This window comes from Erpetoichthys calabaricus, chromosome 6, assembly GCF_900747795.2.
Source record: "Erpetoichthys calabaricus chromosome 6, fErpCal1.3, whole genome shotgun sequence".
In the NCBI taxonomy this organism is placed as follows: domain Eukaryota; kingdom Metazoa; phylum Chordata; class Cladistia; order Polypteriformes; family Polypteridae; genus Erpetoichthys; species Erpetoichthys calabaricus.
This window is the reverse complement of record NC_041399.2, coordinates 5701999-5723582: the sequence shown is the minus strand read 5'-3', so window position 1 is coordinate 5723582 and position 21584 is coordinate 5701999. Positions and strand designations below refer to the sequence as shown.

At 43.3% G+C, this 21584-nt stretch overlaps 1 protein-coding gene across 1 annotated transcript in view; it reads right to left on the bottom strand.

Moving 5' to 3' along the window:
* LOC114653854 (cyclic nucleotide-gated cation channel beta-3-like) overlaps positions 1-21584 on the bottom strand; it is a 170871-nt gene that overhangs the window by 101618 nt on the left and 47669 nt on the right. Inside the window, exons 4-6 of the mRNA XM_051929250.1 lie at positions 10909-11060; positions 8833-9027; positions 215-423 (exon numbers count right to left, since the gene is read on the bottom strand). Coding sequence (XP_051785210.1) covers positions 215-423; positions 8833-9027; positions 10909-11060 — 556 coding nt within the window. The remainder of the gene's footprint in view (positions 1-214; positions 424-8832; positions 9028-10908; positions 11061-21584) is intronic.

Here is a 21584-nt window from a genome sequence, read left to right as displayed (position 1 = left end):
TCATCCCCGAATTGGAGAGGGTACTCCACCCTTGCCTGCCTGAAAATCACGACCTCAGACTTGGAGTTGCTGATCGTCAAACTGGTCCCCACTGGACTCTCAATTCGATAAGTAAAGCACAGAAACTGAATCAATGAGTGAAACATTAAACATCAGCCCATGAGAGTTATCTGTCCAGTTTATGGTGCTTACTGAACAATTTGATAAGACTTACGATGATGTCTCCACCTCTGACAAACTGCAAGCGCGGCTGAAACACCAGCATGTCCACCAGGTAGACAATATCGAACAGGTAATCAAAAAAGAGCCAATAGATGGTGTTCTGGGCTGTCTGGTAGGGAAAAGCCCACCTCATGGGAATAAACCAGCAGTTCCAGTTGAAGGCTATGGTCACCACGAACAGCCAGATGATGTACCTGCGATCTTGGAGAGCAAAAGAAACAAAAATGAGCGCCTTGTTAGATGAATATTTAATTTCAATTCTCTGGTAATGCAAGATGGCAGCGTGTGTACAACTTTGGAACAAACAACTTTGATCTGAATGGCATATAAATGCATAAGGTGCATAAGGTACAGGAGTGGAGGAGTAACCGAAGACACCATGATAGCCCGCTAGAGGAGAAACCGAAAAACTCAAAGCACAGAAATCAATTACAAAACAACACTACTTATTATGCATTGTGGCGGACTGCCAGGACCCATGCCCGGCCGGGACACCCATTCAGCACTGGATCTGGGGGAGCAGCCATAGGGTGCAGTCTACATCCCCCGGAACACTTGGTGGCAGCTCCCCTAGGTTGCATTGGGGCCATTATCTTGGAACACCTGAGCTCATCCTTGTTGGGCTCTGTGGCCACTGCCAGGGGGAGCTGCAAGGCTTCCTGAGACCGTGTGGGTGGCAATGCAGCCACACCCGGAAGTGCAGCCTAATTGAGGTTAATTACCACCTGAAGCAATACCATACAATACAATACAATTTATTTTTGTATAGCCCAGCGGTTCTCAAACTGTGGGGCGTGCCCCCCACAAAAAAGGGGGCGCGAATGTTGCCATATGTGGCGTAATTTCGCTATTCGTAGGAAAATTTTAAACGTGTATCGGCAGCAAAAAATACAGGAATAAATTTTATTAGGGTTTCAAAAAAAACGTTAGGGGGGCACAATTAGAACTGTTATGAAAATACTTAAAGGTTGAGAAACGCTAGTACAGTAATCCCTCACTTATCGCGGGTGATAGGTTCCAAGGCCGACCGCGATAACTGAATTTCCGTGAAGTAGGGACACCATATTTATTTAATTATTTAACGTGTATTTGGACGTTTTTAAACCCTCCCTGTATTGTTTACAACCCACCCTTTACTCTATTAATAACAGGGACAACTGCTAAGCAATATGAAATCGGTAGATAAGTTTACACTTACTGTATAGCGAAGTACACGTAGCTATATATGACATGATGAATATGCTGCGCAGTAAAAATGATGATGATGAAGGTGATGATGACTTTTACTGCGCAGCCGATGACTGTATTTTACGTCTCTTCAGATGGCGGTGCCATTTCCTGGGGCACCTCCTCCACAGTTTCCGAAGGTGTATCCGTAGTAGTAGGAACTGGCTCTTTTTTGCGAGGCTGCAAAAACATTGTGATCGGCAGTTGCTGCCGCTGCTTCTTTTTCACACACAGCACAGTGTAAAGTAAACCGCTTTTATTAAAAGAATCAAGACAGGTGTCCAAAGTGCAGTAGAGCATTCAATAAATCTTTAAATAAATAATCCTTAAAACAGTTGTGAAGTGGAGGTTTAAAATACACAAGAATAACAATCCTTTAACACGAGGTTAAAACGTCAAAAGGAAGCAGTCTTTAAAAACAGATGACAATCCCCGGTGCTTCTTCTCTGTTAGCGTCAGCGTCTCCCATGCGGGCTCTGCAACAGGCAGCTGACCTTCTCTACACTGTCCTGCTACAGCTGTTTGGCTCGCCTCACCGGTCATCCACCTTCCGGTCACTCTTGCCCTTCAGAATATTCTGCGAGAGCGACCACTGCTGCTACTCCTCGGGTGTCGGCCATACACCCAAGCTACCTGTACAGCTGCACACGAGCCTGCACTCGCTCGTTCTCCCGCACCGACTTTCTCTCTCTCGCTCCACTGCTTCCTGCCTCCTCCTGCAACCTCCGTTTCGTCTTTCCTTTTCTTTACTTCTTTTTCCTCTTTTACTTCTCCTCTCCCCTTAACCGGCTCGCACTTCTCTATATATGCGGGGAGGACATGGCAGCTGCAGCCCATTAGCCACAGGAACAATCATGGATGTGGGCAGTTTCCCACCTGTGCACTTAGGTGAGAAATGCCCACACCGCAGATTGCCCTGCGGCTCGCTACAGCTGCCACGCCCCCTCGCTAAACCGCGAGAGCGGCGATTATTTATTTAAAACAAAACGGCCTTTGCTGGAAGAGCTGTGGACCCATACCACCACAGAGATACTGTGGGATCTAGGCATCAGTCAAAGCACCAATCACAGGCCCGATTAGAAAGCGGGAAGCTGTGATTTGTCGTCTCCCTCCCATGTAACAATCACAGCCCGTGTTACAACGTACTTAGTCACCGAACTTGTTTTGTTGTTCTTAGACTAGGAAATACTACTACTATATTTAAAAACCCGCGAAGTCGTGAATCCGCGAAAAGTGAACCGCGAAGTAGCGAGGGATTACTGTATAGCCCAAAATCAAACAGGAAGTGCCGCAATGGGCTTTAACAGGCCCTGCCTCTTGACAGCCCCCCCAGCCTTGACTCTCTAAGAAGAGAAGGGAAAAACTCCCAAAAAAAAAAACCCTCGGGAAAGGCAGTTCAAAGAGAGACCCCTTTCCAGGTAGGTTGGGCGTGCAGTGGGTGTCAGAAAGAAGGGCGTCAATACAATACAACACAATACACAGAACAGAACAAATCCTCAATGCAGTATAAAAATAAAGATTTTACAAGTATGGACCAGAATTCAACAGTAGGTGATATCCCATAATAGGATTTGGATTTGTTCAGAGTCCTGGAGACCTCGGCCATCAACCTGCCTCCCCCTGTTGGCCATTCCACAGCTGAGACAGCTCTGGGTCAGCCAATCCAATAAAAGGACCCCTCTACCCGACGACTCCTGCTATTGTCCATCAGAGACAACTTTACCTTAGGCAGGCAGAACAACTTGGCAGGTGGGCAGTAGCACCAAGTGGCACATTTGACTACCGAGAAGATAACAATAAAGACCTCTAAATCTAATCTAATCTAATCAGTGTCTATCTACTCCAATGGAGTTAGTGAAGGGCTGCTATTTACACGGGGAAAAGGAAACAAGGTAAAAGGCACAACTTTTGGACTGTTTAGTCTTCGTCAGATGTGCAACTGAAAAGGCAAAAGCAAGTCACATAAACAGGAGGAGAAGGAGACAACAAAGCCAGGGCAGATGAAAGGAGAACACCTGAGAGTAGTTGAGAAAAACACTGCCATTAGAGAAGATGAAGTGAGAGATTAAAAAATTAGTCAGTCATTAAGACCTGGAGAGATCCCAGGATGAGGAGTTTCCTTTAAAAGCGTCTTTGAAGCCCTGTGAAAGAACACAAATCGAGAAATCAGTGTGGCTGTGATCAAGTGATGTGAAGTTTTCTCTAATAGGCTTTGTAAGATCTTTGGTTCAACAGCTCAGATGTTCTCCCTCAAGTGGTCTGCTAGCCATCTCTTTGTGTCACTTCTGTAGATGGCTGGACACTTCCTATAACAAATGCCGTAAATTAAGATTTTTAGGCACTCAAAAGTCCCATTGTTAAATACTGAATTTACCAATGGGACCTGATTCAAAGGGATTGTTGGTGACATCATTTACAAGTGACACAGCGGCTTCTGTCACAGCTCAAAATACCTGGTGGGAAATGTGGCTGTCTTGGGTGAAGTGAGCTGCAGATGACAAGTTTGCGTAGGTTAGGCAGTCGACAGAAGGAAATTAAGAGAGGGTAAGGAAGAAAGGCACCAGTGGAAGTTTCAGTCTGCAAGATGGCTAAATTTTGTTTAATAACATGTGGGGGAGAGAGAGTGTTTGGTTGATGGATACACCATTGAAATGTGGGTTCAATTATTGAGGTTCATCTTAGGGGGGCAAGTCCACTCCAGGCTTCATCGACGGCCCTGTACACAAAATGAGAAGGGGATTCAAAACTGATGAAGAAACTCCTCATTCTGAGTGCTTTACTACCAAAGTCGGTGAAGTCGGAGGAACTTTGAAAGAAGTTGAGAGTTTTTAGAATGTCAGGGATAGAAGGAGGGGCAGAGAAGGAGACTGTGTGGATGACTTGGTCTGCATTATCTATCTACTACTGGTGACGATCTACCTAATGAAATATATTAAGCATCATATTTATATACAACTATAGCAATGAAAAGTATCAATAAAAATATAAAATGAAGGCCACAAATACTCTGATGATCAATACAGCGTCGAAAGTCTTTGCTGCAAATGGTGGGTGTGGGTCTTGAAATACCAAAAACACTTACTAGAAGATAAGATGTGATGAGACAATCCCCTTTCTAGAACATTAGAACAATCTAGATGAGAACAGGCCATTCAGTCCAACAAAAGCTCGCCAGTCCTATCCACTTATTTCTTAAGTCGAGTTTTGTCTACCACAGTCTTACTGTCTACCACACTACTTGGTCGCTTATTCCAAGTGTCTATCGTTCTTTGTGTAAAGAAAAACTTCCTAATGTTTGTGTGAAATTTCCCCTTCACAAGTTTCCATCTCTGGTCCTGTGTTCTTGATGATCTCATTTTAAAGTCACTGTCTCGATTCACTGCACAATTCCCGTCATCATTTTAAACACTTCAGTCAGGTCTCCTCTTCATCTCCTGTAAAGGCTCGGCTCTTTTAATCTTTCCTCATCACTCATCCCCTGTAGCCCCTGAATCAGCCCAGTTGCTCTTCTCTGGACTTTTTCTTGTGCTGCTGTGTCCTTTTTGTAGTCTGAAGACCAAAACTGCACAAAAACTGCAAACCTCCAGATGAGGCCTCACCAGTGTGTTATAAAGCTTGAGCAGAACCTCCTGTGACTTGTACTCCACATATCAAGGCGCTATATAACCTGTCATTCTATTAGCCTTCTTAATGGCTTCTGAACACTGTCTGGCAGTACCACTGCACAACAAAGTTTTTGCTTCTTGAACACTGTTGGGTGTTTCTTGTAGATTTTTGGGTGCTGATCACGAATATCACATCAACATTTACCCATCACGTACCGTTTCAGTTTTGTCCCGAATTTTTCTTCTATTTGTATCCAAACATTTTTGCTCCCGTAAGTGACTTATCAACAATGGTTTGTGCAGCCTGGGCATGTCCAGCCATGGAATCAGAGGGCAGGTTGGAAGCTCTTCTGTGGAAGTTGACATCCTGGGCAGGTCTGAATGAGCTTGACGCTGTCTCAGTGTGCTATAAAGGTGGCTTGCATACACCGATCCTGCTCATTTGGTTAATATCGATAGTCAGTGTGTATGTAGAGTATCAGTATAGTAAAGGATAGTATCTGTAGCAATAGAACAGTAAGTAAGCTTGATAGATAGATAGATAGATAGATAGATAGATAGATAGATAGATAGATAGATAGATAGATAGATAGATAGATAGATAGATAGATAGATAGATAGATAGATAGATAGATAGATAGATAGATAGATAGATAGATACTTTATTAATGCTATAGACGTTTTGGTGTTGAGCGATATGTCTCGTCAATGTCGATACATTATGCTATATCTGTGGCGAATATACACTTGCGCCTCAGAGACGTTGGATGACTGCCCTTGTGAAGAAAGCTTATCATCTGTATTTTGGCTCGTGATCAAGACAAGGACTGAGCGCCTCACATTTGCTGTGTGACATGTGCTGCCAGTCTGAGAGCCTGGCTCAGAGGCACTTGAAAGACGATGCCGTTTGCTGTTCCGATGATATGGCGAGAACAGAAAGACCATGTGACGGACTGTTACGTCTGTTTGACTAATGTGTCTGGTTTCTCTGCCAAAAACAAGAAGTCAATTGAATCTCCTAATCTGCCTTCAGCAATGAGACCCGAGCCACATGACGACAGTCTTCCAGTTCTGAAACCACCAGAGGACTGGACCTTAGACGAACCAGATGAAGAAACTGCAATGCAGGGTACTGACAGTAACACTGACCCGGATTTTAAACCGTGCTCATCAGGCGATCCACATCTGATAACACAGTCCGAATTGAACGATTTGGTTAGAGATTTGGGTCTGTCAAAAGCAAAAGCTGAGCTGCTGGGTTCGAGACTGCAGGAATGGTGTTTGCTGTCACCAGGTATGACAATGTCTGTGTTTCGAGGCCGACATCATGATATAACCACATTTTTTGCACAAGTCGACAGTCTCTGTTTCTGTTGTGACATTGAAGGATTGTTCTCAGCCTTGGGTTGTGATCACAACAGAAGAGTGGCGTCTCTTCATTGATCCGTCAATGTTAAACCTGAAAGCTTTTGTGCTACACAATGGCAACGTTTATCCTTCAGTACCTGTTGCCTATGCAGCACACATGAAAGAAACGTATGACAATATAGAACTGTTGTGAAGCACTTCCAGTATAGCAGGTACAACTGGAATATCTGTGGAGATCTTAAAGTCGTTGCTCTGTTACTAGGACTGCAGCTCGGACATACAGAGTGCTGTTATCTCATCTGTGAATGGGACAGCCGTGCCAAAGAGTCGCACTATTCTCAACAGAACTGGCCACTCTGTAAAAAGTTAATTCCAGGACAGAAAAATGTGGCACATGAATCACTTGTCAACCCGGAAAAGATATTTTTGCCTCCTCTTCACATAAAACTGGGACTCGTGAAGAATTTCGTGAAAGCATTGAACAAGGAAGGCAAAGGTTTCGTTATTTAAGACAGATGTTCCAAAGAATAACTGACGCCAAGATCAAAGAGGGCATTTTTGTTGGCCCCCAGATCAGACATGTTATGAGTGACAAGCGGTTTGAAGATCTGTTAGTTGGGCCGGAAAAAAATTGCCTGGAAAACCTTCAAAGACGTTGTTGACAGTTTTCTGGGCAATTACGGAGCCCCAAACTCCATTCAGCTGGTAGACAAACTTCTCAAAGCATACAAGACAATGAAGTTCAACATGTCACTCGAGATTCATTTCCTCCACTCACACTTGGACTTCTTCCCAGCAAATCTCGGTGCTGTCAGTGATGAACACAGTGAAAGGTTTCACCAGGACATTGCTACGATGGAGAGATGATACCAGGGCAACTGGAATCTGTCAATGCTTGCTGACTACTGTTGGACACTGCAACGTGATACACCAGAAATTGAATACAAAAGAAAATCAGGAGCAAAACACTTTTAATTCTGTTGAATTTAATAGCTTATGCGAAACATAAAACGTGACTAAATACGTTATTGTCAGTAAACATATAAATGTCTATTTCTCAGAGTTCCTACGTGATCCATCCATCCATCCATCCATCCTCTTCCGCTTATCCGAGGTCGGGTCGCGGGGGCAGCAGCTTGAGCAGAGATGCCCAGACTTCCCTCTCCCCGGCCACTTCTTCTAGCTCTTCCAGGAGAATCCCAAGGCGTTCCCAGGCCAGTCGAGAGACATAGTCCCTCCAGCGTGTCCTGGGTCTTCCCCGGGGCCTCCTCCCGGTTGGACGTGCCCGGAACACCTCACCAGGGAGGCGTCCAGGAGGCATCCTGATCAGATGCCCGAGCCACCTCATCTGACTCCTCTCGATACGGAGGAGCAGCGGCTCTACTCTGAGTCCCTCCCAGATGACTGAGCTTCTCACCCTATCTTTAAGGGAGAGCCCAGACACCCTGCGGAGGAAACTCATTTCAGCCGCTTGTATTCGCGATCTCGTTCTTTCAGTCACTACCCATAGCTCATGACCATAGGTGAGGGTAGGAACATAGATCGACTGGTAAATTGAGAGCTTTGCCTTACGGCTCAGCTCCTTTTTCACAATGACAGACCGATGAAGAGCCCTCATCACTGTGGACGCCGCACCGATCAGCCTGTCGATCTCACGCTCCATTCTTCCCTCACTCGTGAACAAGACCCCGAGATACTTGAACTCCTCCACTTGAGGCAGGATCTCGCTCCCAACCCTGAGAGGGCACTCCATCCTACGTGATGCAATTAAACCAAAACTAGATTTGTGCATACCCAGTAGGTATTTGTCACAATCAGCAAAAACTTTTCAGGAAGCCATTTTCAAAAAAATTGCTTAGAGTCCACTATGACTCCTAAATCCTTCCCATTGTGTATTCAAAATGTTTAGGAAACTTCTCCCTGAAAAAATGAATAATGTAACGTACTCCTACCACCAGAGTTTAGAGGGCATATTAGAGCTGTATGAAAGCATCTCATCCACACAGAACAACTGCAGATAGGAATGGGAAAATTGCCCACCACAAACCCAGTATCCAATGGCCATGCCAAATTCACTTCTGCTGCAAATATGCAGTTCATTAAAGGGTTTTTGGGTACTGCTGATGATTGAGTTTATGAAGAGAAACAATCGAAAAAGTCCAGACACGTCCTGCTCTTCTGGTTTTATACATTCATTGCCTACAACCACACACTGCAATTCCCACAAGCCGCTCCGCATCCATGCAAACCTGTTTAAGGACACAGAGGCCACATTTACCAGCCATGTATCTGCGCCACAAGTATTGGTACTAATACATAACAATCATCAAAGGAGACACACCAAACAAAAAGGAACCCCCTCTATGTGGGAACACTAAAGCAGGCACTCGACTCCCACGCTTACACCTACCTGTATAGGCGTCAAGAGATTTGGGGACTTGAAGCAGCTTTAGCTTCTCCTTAGCATGTCGAGTTTTAAACTTGCAACACATCATGTCACAGTAATGCTCCTCTGGCGGCTTTGCCTCCTCCACCTTGACTTCTTCTTCTTTCTTTTCCTCCTTTGTCTCTTCCTTTTTTGTCTCTTCTTTCTTTTTCTCAGGAGCTAAAAAAATAAATAAACAATGCTGTGAGGAAAAGTAGTAGAAATGTCATCAAATGCTCCTAAAAAGCATGTTGGTGCTGATGAAAGTAAATTCAAATTAAGTTCAAATAGAAAGAAAATCACTAAATCCATCCATCCATCTATCACATAGTGCATTCTCTATCTATCTATCCAGTATATAGTGCCTTTCACATCTATCTATCTATCTTATAGTGCCTTTCATACTGTATCTATTTATTATATAGTGCCTTTCACATCTATCTATCTATCTATCTTATAGTGCCTTTCATACTGTATCTATCTATTATATGGTGACTTTCACATCTATTATATAGTGCCTTTCACATCTATCTATCTATCTTATAGTGCCTTTCATACTGTATCTATCTATTATATAGTGCCTTTCACATCTATCTATCTATCATATAGTGCCTTTCACATCTATCTATTTATCTATCTATTTATTATATAGTGCCTTTCACATCTATCTATCTATCTATCTATCTATCTATCTATCTATCTATCTATCTATCTATCTATCTATCTATCTATCTATCTATCTATCTATTATATAATGCCTTTCACATCTATCTATCTATCTATTATATAGTGCCTTTCACATCTATCTATCTATCTTATAGTGCCTTTCATACTGTATCTATTTATTATATAGTGCCTTTCACATCTATCTATCTATCTATCTTATAGTGCCTTTCATACTGTATCTATCTATTATATGGTGACTTTCACATCTATTATATAGTGCCTTTCACATCTATCTATCTATCTTATAGTGCCTTTCATACTGTATCTATCTATTATATAGTGACTTTCACATCTATCTGTCTATCAATCTATTATATAATGCCTTTCACACTATCTATCATATAGTGCCTTTCACATCTATCTATCTATCTATCTATCTATCTATCTATCTATCTATCTATCTATCTATCTATCTATCTATCTATCTATCTATCTATCTATCTATCTATTATATAATGCCTTTCACATCTATCTATCTATCTATTATATAGTGCCTTTCACATCTATCTATTATATAATGCCTTTCACATCTATCTGTTATATAGTGCCTTTCACATCTATCTATCTATCTATCTATCTATCTATCTATCTATCTATCTATCTATCTATCTATCTATCTATCTATCTATCTATCTATCTATCTATCTATCTATCATATAGTGCCTTTCCTATCTATCTATCTATCTATCTATCTATCTATCTATCTATCTATCTATCTATCTATCTATCTATCTATCTATCTATCTATCTATCATTCTGACCCCTTCACTTTTGTACACTTTTTACTGTTGCAGATTTCATTTTTAAATATGTACATTTACACACAATCTCCACTCAAGTAACCCTTAATAACAAAGTGAAAACAAAAAGGTCAACATTTTCTTTTTTAAATCAAAACTGAAATCTCTCATTCCCAGAAGTATTCCGAACCCTTGGCTGTGACACTCCAGAATCTCCTCAGGTCCATCCTGTTTTCGCCTTAGTTGTCCCTGAGTTGTGTCTAGAACTGACTGCAGCCCACCTATGGCTCCAACTGAATCGACTGGACATCAGTTAGAAAGGCCCAAATGTGTCCCTGTGTATAGAAGGTCCTACAAGTCACACTGCTTGTCAGGACACAAACCAAGGCATGAAGTCCAAGGAACTCTCTGTAGACCTCCTGTGGGGGGCACAGATCAAGGCATGAGGATTAAGCTTTAAGCGTTCTGAGGAGCACTGGAGCACAGTGAGCCTTGTCACCATTAGCCGAGCTCTTTCTTTCAAACCCCAAGGTGGCTGTGACTACAGACCTCCTTGACTTCCTACTCGCACCTCTGGGTCTTCAGCTGTACTCACAAGGTGGAGGGCTGGGCTCCGGAGACGTTGCATATTTGTCCGCTACCTTCTCCTTGTATAGCTGAGTCCTTTCTTTGAAGCGTCTTGCAATCTCGATAAGGTGAGCATCTGCAAACGCATTAATGATAGGTCGACCGGGCCTGTCCTTTTGCCTAGAAGAGAAGAGACAAGCAGAAAAAGGAGGCATTGGTGAGCAGGAGTGCAACAGCAAACCCTAAACTAGGGCCCTTCGAACCATATGAGCTGGACCCCCAGCTCAGTGTTTCTCAAACACTCCCTGTGGTGTCACAGTAATTCGGGATTTTCTCCTCTCTTTGACACCTTTGCACTTAAAGCTGACATGAAAGCCTACAGTGCACCTGGATGTCGAAGGCTCACTTGGGTTTATAAAAGTTGAATGTTTTATCTGAACCCCAAGCAGATGCTAATTCTCTTCTAAATGCTGTCCATGATTTGGCCTCCAGAGCGTCTCCTATCCTCTTAGCCAGAAGAGCTGCAAATCCCATAATCCTCTTTCAGAATAAGGAGTCCGAATGCGATCTCACTTAAGACACACACATTAGAGGCGTTCAAAACAAACACGCAAATACAGAAGACAGCAAATGCATCAAATAATGGAGGTCACGTAAAGCTCCACAAATCCTCAGTTACCTGTGAGGGTCTAATCTGTTATTGGTCAGTTTCTATAATCCATAAACAGCAAATTAAAAAAGGCTTTTTAGTGACGGCACACCAGTGGGCCTACAGCTCGGGGGACTTGTGGTCAAAGCCCAGCCAAGCCCAGGTGTTAAAGTCCATAGCCTGTAATGACATTTCCCCCCACATCTAAAAAAACGTGCCCGTTAGGTTTATCTTAATCTTGTGGGGCCTGACGTGATTCTAGAAACGAGAACACGCATCTGGGGAGAACTCGCTAAAAAAGTTTGGTGAAATCCGCAAGCTGGAAATTCAATTAGATAAACTTTATTAATGTCAAGGGGAAATTCACAGCCACAGGGTATCTTCCTCAAAGCCCACCACCCAGTTCCTCCAGTCCATGAATTTTAAAATGGCTGGGGTTGCCATGTCCCCCTTTCCTCATCCTGTGTTAGACAAATACGTAAAGTAAATGTGAAAGGGCGCGGAGAGAGCAAAAGAAACTGAACAAGAGACTTGACACTGAAAGAAAATAGAAAGATAAAACTGCCGATAGTAATTCAGGAGCTCAGTAGCACAACTTTGTAATAAGCGTGGCGACAGAAGAGACAGACAGACAGACACGTAGACCACTGCAGGTACTTGGCCCCACGCATTACGTCTGTCACTTTAATAATTATAATAATAATAATAATACATTGTATTTATATACAGTCATGGCCGAAATTATCGGCACCCCTGGAATTTTCCCAGAAAATTATTGCAATTACAAATGTTTTTGTACACACATGTTTATTTCCTTTATGTGCATTGGAACAACATGAAAAAACGGAGAAAAAAAGCCAAATCTGACATCATGTCACACAAAACTCCAAAAATGGGCCGGACAAAATTATTGGCACCTTTTCAAAATTGTGTGTAAATCGTTTTATTTCAAGCATATGATGCTCGTTTTGAACTCACCTGTGGCAAGAAACAGGTGCTGGCTATATAGCAGTCACACCTGAAGCCAGTTAAAATGGAGAACAGTTGACTCAACCTTTCTGTTGTGTGTCTGAGTGTGCCACACTAAGCATGGAGAATAGAAAAATGAGCAGAGAATTGTCTGAGGACTTGAGAACAAAAATTGTGGAAAAATATCAACAATCTCAAGGCTACAAGTCCATCTCCAGAGATCTTCATGTTCCTTTGTCCACTGTGCGCAACATAATCAAGAAGTTCACAACACATGGCACTGTAGCTAATCTCCCTGGACGTGGATGGAAGAGAAAAATTGATAAAAGACTGTAACGAAGGATAGTCCGAATGGTCGATAAACAGCACCAATCAACTTCAAAACATATTCAAGCTGTTCTGCAGACTCAGGGTGCAACAGTGTCAGCTCGAACTATCCATCGACATCTGAATGAAATGAAACGCTATGGCAGGAGAGCCAGGAGGACCCCACTGCTGACACAGAAACATAAAAAAGCCAGACTGGAGTTTGCCAAAATGTACTTGAGGAAGCCAAAATCCTTCTGGGTGAACGTCTTGTGGACAGATGAGACCAAGGTAGAGCTTTTTGGTAAAGCTCATCATTCTACTGTTTACAGAAAATGGAATGAGGCCTACGAAGAAAAGAACACAATACCTTCAGTCAAACATGGTGGAGGTTCTAAGATGTTTTGGGGATGTTTTGCTGCCTCTGGCACTGGATGTCTTGACTGTGTGCAAGGCATCATGAAATCTGAAGACTACCAAAAGATATTGGGGCGCAATGTAGGGCCCAGTGTCAGAAAGCTAGGTCTGCGTCAGAGGTCATGGGTGTTCCAGCAGGACAATGACCCCAAACATACCACTAAAAGCACTCAGAAATAGATAGACAAAGCGCTGGAGAGTTCTGAAGTGGCCAGCAATGAGTCCGGATCTAAATCCGATTGAACACTTATGGAGAGATCTCAAAATTGCTGTTGGGAGAAGGCGCCCTTCAAATCTGAGAGACCTTGAGCAGTTTGCAAAAGAAGAGTGGTCAGAAATTCCAGTTGAGAGGTGTAACAAGCTTGTTGATGGTTATAGGAAGCGCTTGATTTCAGTTATTTTTTCCAAAGGGCGTGCAACCAAATATTAAGTAGAGGGTGCCAATAATTTTGTCCAGCCTGGTTTTTGAGTTTTGTGTGACATGATGTCAGATTTGGCTTTTTTTGTTTTGTTCCAATGCACATAAAGGAAATAAACATGTGGATACCAAAACAGGTGTAATTGCAACAATTTTCTGGGAGAAATGGTACATTTTCAAGGAAAATTCTAGGGGTGCCGATAATTCCGGCCATGACTGTAGCACCTTTCCCATGCTCAAGGCGCTTTACAGAGTTTAAGAAAGAATGGCAGGGTATACAGTATATAGCATTGTACTAAATCAGATAAATAAATAAAGAGTAAGATAGTAAATTCAGAGAAAAGCCTAACAGACAACATACACTAATTGATGGTCTCACACACACACACACAGGTCACATGAGCATCTTGACATGGAGGTAAACTGAGAGAAGGATAATAAAGTCAAGTAGAGCTAAAAGCCAAACTGAACAGATGAGTTTTAAGTTGTTTTTGAAAAGAATTCATGGAGTCGGCTGACCTGATTAATTTCGGTAGGTCATTCTAGAGTCTGGGCGCTATACAGCTGAAGGCCCTGCTGTCACCCATGGAGTGTAGATTAGTGTGGGGCACAACAAGATTATCAGAATCAGAGGACCTCAGTGGGTGGACAGACACATAGTGATGGAGAAGGTCACTGATGTAGTTTGGCGCAGGGTTGTTTAAGGCTTTGTAAATTATTAGTAGGATTTTATATTCAATCCTGTAGGACACAGGGAGCCAGTGAAGGTGGAGCAGGATGGGTGTGATGTGCTCGCTGTCGCTGGTCCATGTAAGGACTTGCAGCCGAGTTTTGAATAAGCTGGAGCTGTGATATAAGATTAGAAGGGGCACCTGCCAGCAACGAGTTACAATAATCGATGCGGGATGTGATAAAAGCAGGGACAAGTTTCTCAGCATTAGAAAAGGAGAGGAAGGAGCAAACACGGGATACGTGACGGAGGTGAAAGTAAGAAAGTTTCTTAATGTGATTTATGTGGGCGGAATAAGAGAGGAAGGAATCAAAAATGACACCGAGATTCTTTACATCAGAAGAAGGTCTGATGAGATCACCACCAAGATGGACTGGGAAGGAGCTCATTTTATTAAGTGGCGCTTTAGTTCCAATTTGCAGGAGTTCAGTTTTGTTGCAATTTAATTTTAAAGAGTTCTGCTCCATCCAGGTTTTAATTTCACTGAGGCAGGTTGTGAGCTGAGAAAGCTCTGATGAAGTTCCACTTTTAACACTGAAATAAAGTTGAGTGCCATCTGCATAAAAATGATAACCCAGTCCATAGCTACGAATAATATGGCCAAGGGGATGCATATAAATACAGAAGAGAAGAGGGCCGAGGACAGAACCCTGAGGAGCTCCTTGTGTGTCTGGCACTGTGCTGGATCTGCTGTTACCAAGACTAACAAACTCTTACCTATCAGTCAGACAGGACTTGAACCACTGGAGGGCAGTGCCAGAGATACCCAGCATGTTCTCCATTCTAGACAACAAAATGTCATGTCTGACAGTGTCAAATGCTGCACTGAGGTCTAACAGAATGAATATGTTGGTTTGTCCAGAGTCTGCAGCCATAAGCAAATCATTGGTTACCCTTAGCAGAGCAGTTTCACAGCTGCGCTGTGCCCTCAAACCAGACTGAAAGGGTTCCATCAAATTATTAGAGGTTAAGAAGTTAGTGAGTTGGGAAGCTACAACACGCTCAAGACCTTTTGACAGGAAAGGTAAGTGGGAAATAGGCCGGAAATTGTTAAGATTGTCAGCATCAAGACCAGACTTTTTTAAAATGGGGGTTACAGAAACGATTTTAAAAGTGAGCGGCACAAAGCCAGTGTCGAGGGATGAGTTTATTATTGTTGTAACAGTCGGGTTTATGGCATGAAGGCAGGATTTAAGTAGTGTGGTGGGGATGGGGTCCAGTACACAAGTAGTCGGCAGGTTATTAACAAACACAGATGTGACTGGTGAGAACTTAGAGAAGGAGCTGGATGGAGTGGGAAAACAGGGAGAGATAATAATAATTCATTACATTTATATAGTGCTTTTCTCAGATATAAACAGATGATGTACTTATGTTAGTTGAATTATTTAGATCTTTAATTTTGTTACGGAAAAAGTTGAAGAATTTCTCACAGACTTTGTCTGACTAAACACAACAAAACTCATTCACAACTCTTGCAATGCGACATCTGCAAAGGAACGTTTCCAAACCAACGCAGTCTCAGCAGACATACACACAATCCTCTTCCCGTTACCACAGGTACTTCTTCACCTCATTCCTGTCTTCCCGTCCAAGAGTACAACACTAGGACTCCAGACCAGCAGTTCAAACACGGCCATGCACTATACTGGCCTGCTGAGCGTAATACATCCAACAAGTACTGGAGGTGCTGCCACAACGGTAAAGTAGCTTTACCACCTTTGCAGGAGCCAACTGTGTCTTTACAACAGCTTCTTACACAGCAAACATCAGAAGCTAAAAATTATTGTGAACACATTCGAGAATACAACTCTTCTCTAGCGTTTGCTTCCATGGGTGCACAGATAACTCAACCTACTGGTCACGGACCATACTGTTTTAATATACACGGGCAAATTTATCACCAAATCTCTCCACTATACACTAACCCTTCTACCTCTCCAGGATATGGACAGTTGTATGTTTTTGACACAGCGCAAGCTACTGAAGTACGCTTACAAAATAAAGCAAACTCTGCATGCAGCGAAAATGTACTTCTCCAGCTAGATTCCATGCTCAGAACCATCAACCCCTTCGCTAAATCATACAAACACAGGCATGAAATCGCTCAGTCCAATCCAACAGCATCCGTACGAATGGTTTTCAAGGAAGACCCTAGGCAGGATTTACGACAATACGATGCCCCGACATGTCACACCGATGTTGCAGCGATTTTCGTCAGAGAAGATGGCGAACCGCCTGCCGAAAGGGACATCTGCATCTATCCCATAGGCAACTCCTGTAAACAGATTTCCACGCTCAATATGAATTGCGATCCTATGGTTTACTCATTTTTATTCCCTTATGGAGACATTGGCTGGCACAAAGCTTTACAATATGTTCCCGATAAAAGAACCGCCAAGCGAAAAAGGCTTACTCAATACCAATTTTAAGCGTACAGATCAGCAAAGACGAATACATTTAGTGTTTTGCACTCCAGCGGCAAACTGTTCCAACAGTACGTCGTAGATGCGTATGTTAAAACAGAGGGCGTGCGTCTCAACTATCTCAGATTACATCAACAAGATCTGCGTGTTGAACTATCAGACGCACTGCAAGCAAACGCTGAAAATAACAACATACGTGTAGGCAAAATGATCATATTACCATCCACATTTCCAGGAAGTCCAAGATACATGCAACAAAACTATCAGGATGCCACGGCCATAGTATGTAAATTCGGAAAACCTGATTTATTTATCACTTTCACATGTAATCACATGTAAGGGTGGAGTGCCCTCTCAGAGTTGGTAGCGAGATCCTGCCCCAAGTGGAGGAGTTCAAGTATCTCGGGGTCTTGTTCACGAGTGAGGGAAGAATGGAGTGTGAGATTGACAGGCGGATCGGTGCGGCATCCGCAGTAATGCGGGCTCTGCATCGGTCTGTCGTGGTGAAAAAGGAGCTGAGCCGCAAGGCGAAGCTCTCAATTTACCAGTCGATCTATGTTCCTACCCTCACCTATGGTCATGAGCTATGGGTAGTGACCGAAAGAACGAGATCGCGAATACAAGCGGCTGAAATGAGTTTCCTCCGCAGGGTGTCTGGGCTTTCCCTTAAAGATAGGGTGAGAAGCTCAGTCATCCGGGAGGGGCTCAGAGTAGAGCCGCTGCTACTCCGCATTGAGAGGAGTCAGATGAGGTGGCTCGGGCATCTGATCAGGATGCCTCCTGGATGCCTCCCTGGTGAGGTGTTCCAGGCACGTCCAACCGGGAGGAGGCCCCGGGGAAGACCCAGGACACGCTGGAGGGACTATGTCTCTCGACTGGCCTGGGAACGCCTTGGGATTCTCCCGGAAGAGCTAGAAGAAGTGGCCGGGGAGAGGGAAGTCTGGGCATCTCTGCTCAAGCTGCTGCCCCCGCAACCCGACCTCGGATAAGCGGGAGACAATGGATGGATGGATGGATGGAACATGTAATCCTGCTTGGCTGGAAATTCTACATGCACTGTCGGATACCCAAAGAGCAGAGCACAGACCTGATACCTGTCTTCAGCCATGGTCAGTTGTACGTGGCTTTTTCTACGGTTAGATCTTTCGACTCATTATCTGTCTTCTCCACCAAAACACCTGGGCACGACTGCGTCTTTCAAAAAGTATTTATTTCTTCTTGATTTCTGAATTCCTTTCTCACCATTTTCCATTCCTATTCTTACACCGCCGTATGCTAGTAATAAAAATAATTGTGGTCTGTGGTCATACCATGCCATACCACTTTCTAAGCTCGCTTAATCTTGTGCGGGGTGAAGGGGCAGCAGGGGCACAGCAAGAAGAGGGCACAGGCAGGACCAATCCTTGGACAGGGTGCCAGACCATCGTTGGGTGAACACAATCACGCACACACACACATACACACACATACTAGGACCACTTTCATCTGTATCAGTCAATATTACCTGCATATCTTTGGACTGTGTGGGGGAAACCCACGGAGAGATGAGAGGAATATGCAAGCGCCACAAGAGGAGGACCCGGGACATGAACGCTAGTCTTGTTACTGTGAGGCAGTAGATTTATAAAAAATAATACATTTTTATTTAAAAGCGCCTTTCAAGATACCCAAGGACAATGTATACTGTCATGTATGGGCGCAGAGTGGACAGCTTAAGGGCTCTGGTGATTGCAATTCCCTGCTGCTCCAGGGGTTGGCGCTGTGTCCTAATGCCTTGTCTCTTAATCCCTCTGCAGACAGGAAAATCGACAGCTATAACACCTCTGATGTCACTTCTGGTGTCCATCCGACCAGACCTACCTCTTTCTGCTGGAAGGACTTAAGACCAGAAGATCCGCCATCTTGAAACATTTTAGAACTTGCGTCTGGAAAGACATTTCCGAAATTATTGCTTGCTTTCTTTTGTGAGGCTGCATTTTAATTATACAAGGTTACCAGGGTGATGCCCTAACTCTTTATCATGGTCTGTTTGCTCTCAGGGTGGCACAATGACACTGTGGTAGCGCAGCTGCCTCACAGCAAGGAAACCAGGGTTCGTGTCCCAGGTCTCCCTGAGTGGAGTCTGCATTTTCTCCCCGTGTCTGTGTGGGTTTCCTCCTGGTGCTCTGGTTTCCTACCACAGTCCAAAGACATACAAGTTAGGTGGATTGGGAATCCTAAATTGGCCCTGGCGAGTGACATGTGTATGTGTGTGTGTGCCCTGCGATGGACTGGCATCCTGTCCAGGTTTTGTTCCCTGTTAGCTGGGATAGGCTCCAACAGACCCCCTGTTTCCTTAAGAGGCATTAGCTCTCTGGTAATGTGTTCTTTTGAATTGCGACGTTTTAATTAACCTGAATTTAAATAATTATAAATAAAAAGGTATTATCCCCCTCCAGCATGCAATAAGACGGTTACAAGATTACACGAGAAGTAAAAAGGATAATTTAGCTCTTTATTGACGGGTTTAAGCGGTATTACAAACGGGAAGCTTATGACAGACATATTAGGCATGTGGGTAGCTTGACCAAAGCAGTCTGCTAATAAAGTATCTATCTATCTATCTATCTATCTATCTATCTATCTATCTATCTATCTATCTATCTATCTATCTATCTATCTATCTATCTATCTATCTATCTATCTATCTATCTATCTATCTATCTATCTATCTATCTATCTATCTATCTATCTAATCTTCCACCCGGCAGCTTCAAAGTGTTGGCCGTGGGTCCATCCTTATATTCGGGTTGCTCCATGTGCAGGCTCCTTCTCTGGATCCAAACAAGGACAGGAAAGGACTCAAACCCCACCTTCAAAAATACAGGAATAGCACAATGCCTACATACAGTTCTCATTCTCCCAACAAGGATAATGTGCTGACAGAGGACAGAAATATATACTAGTCTGTCTTTAGGCTCTCTAGTCCTGTGCTTGGCTCGGCAATTCTAAATGAAGAGGCTGTGCCCCCTGTGTACCATACTTGGTCTGCCTGTATGAATGAGTCCATAACAGTGGGCACAGAGAACAGTGCCATTAAAAATAACAAAATCTACTATAACACCCCCGCGACCCTGTTCTGAACTAAGTGGGTTAGCAAATAACTGACTGTCTGTTCTCTTACAACAAACAATACCATTTATTCTTGTATAGCCCAACATTAACAGAAGGAGGGCCGTAATGGGCTTTAACAGGCCTTGCCTTTTGACAGCCCCCCAGCCTTGACTCTCTAAGAAGACAAGGAAAAAAACCCATGTAGGGAGAACAATTGGAAGAAATCTCAGAAAAGGCAATTCAAAGAGAGACCCCATACCAGGTAGGTTGGGCGTGCAGTGGGTGTCAATATAATAAAATACACAGAACAGAACACAAGTCATCCTGAATATAATACAATACGAAATATCTCTCTATTATATAAAACAATCCTGAGGCAAGACGAGATTTTGGCCATGAGATGTTTTCAAGTCCCGCCCTCCTCTCAGCCATATTCAGCCACGCCCACAGTCCTCTCACCTCTCATTGGTAGGAATGCTTTTGTCAGACACACTTCCTGCTCTCTCAGCTCTTATAAACGTTTTCCTCACTTTGAGTTCCCAATTAAAGAAGACTTTTATGTCCAAATCTTATTGAAAAATTTCATCACGAAGGGTTATCAACAGAAGAAATGAGTACACGGGCAATCCTGGCACCGAGAAATGAGGAAGTTAAACAAATTAACGGCAAAATTCTCGATTGGTTACACATGAAAATTGGTTAAATGCATATCAATAGACTCTGATGAAACAGTTGGTGGTGATGGTGTGGAAGATGAAAACATCCATCCATCCATCCATTATCCAACCTGCTATATCCTAACTACAGGGTCACGAGGGTCTGCTGGAGCCAATCCCAGCCAACACAGGGCGCAAGGCAGGAAACAAACCCTGGGCATGGCACCAGACCACCACAGGGCACACACACCAAGCACAATTTAGGATCGCCAATGCACCTAACCTGCATGTCTTTGGACTGTGAGAGGAAACCCACGCAGACATGGGGAGAACATGCAAACTCCATGCAGGGAGGACCCAGAAAGCGAACCCAGGTCCCCCAACTGCGAGGCAGCAGCGCTACCCACTGTTACAGTATTGTAACATCAACTTACAATATCACAAAGAATTTCATCTGAGTTGGAGACTTCCTTTGTCTGGGGAGCTCTACCAAATATTACATAGCGTCACTTAGAACAGCATCACAGGAGGACAAAACTACCTAACTTTTAAGAGGCTGTTCACGGGACATTTCATTTCATAACCACACCGGCACCATCCTGCATCCACGAAATTGGACTGTGTCACGAGTGTTTATCGTGTTGTGCTTGGTGGTTTGGTTCATCTGTAATATTAAATCACTTTTGTCATTTACCATCATAAATATACACACAGATATATCACAATAAGTTAAATTTTGTAAAAAAAAAAAAGAAAAAGACAGCTCATTAAAAGAACAGCTGAGCTACTCACTTTGTCTGGGGGATGCCACAGACAGCTTCACATTAATGATCTGCTTGCGCACATCTCATGTTTCTTGTAATAAATGTAAAATCTCTTTCTCTATATAAAATCTGTCTGTCCGTCTGATTTACACAAGACAACGGATTTAGATGTTTTTTTTTTTTTCTCTAGAACTTTCTTGAACATTCCCGGTTGATTTTGCGACTTCTCTCATTGTGTTAAGTATCATAGTTCACTTGGGGTACCGATTTATTCGA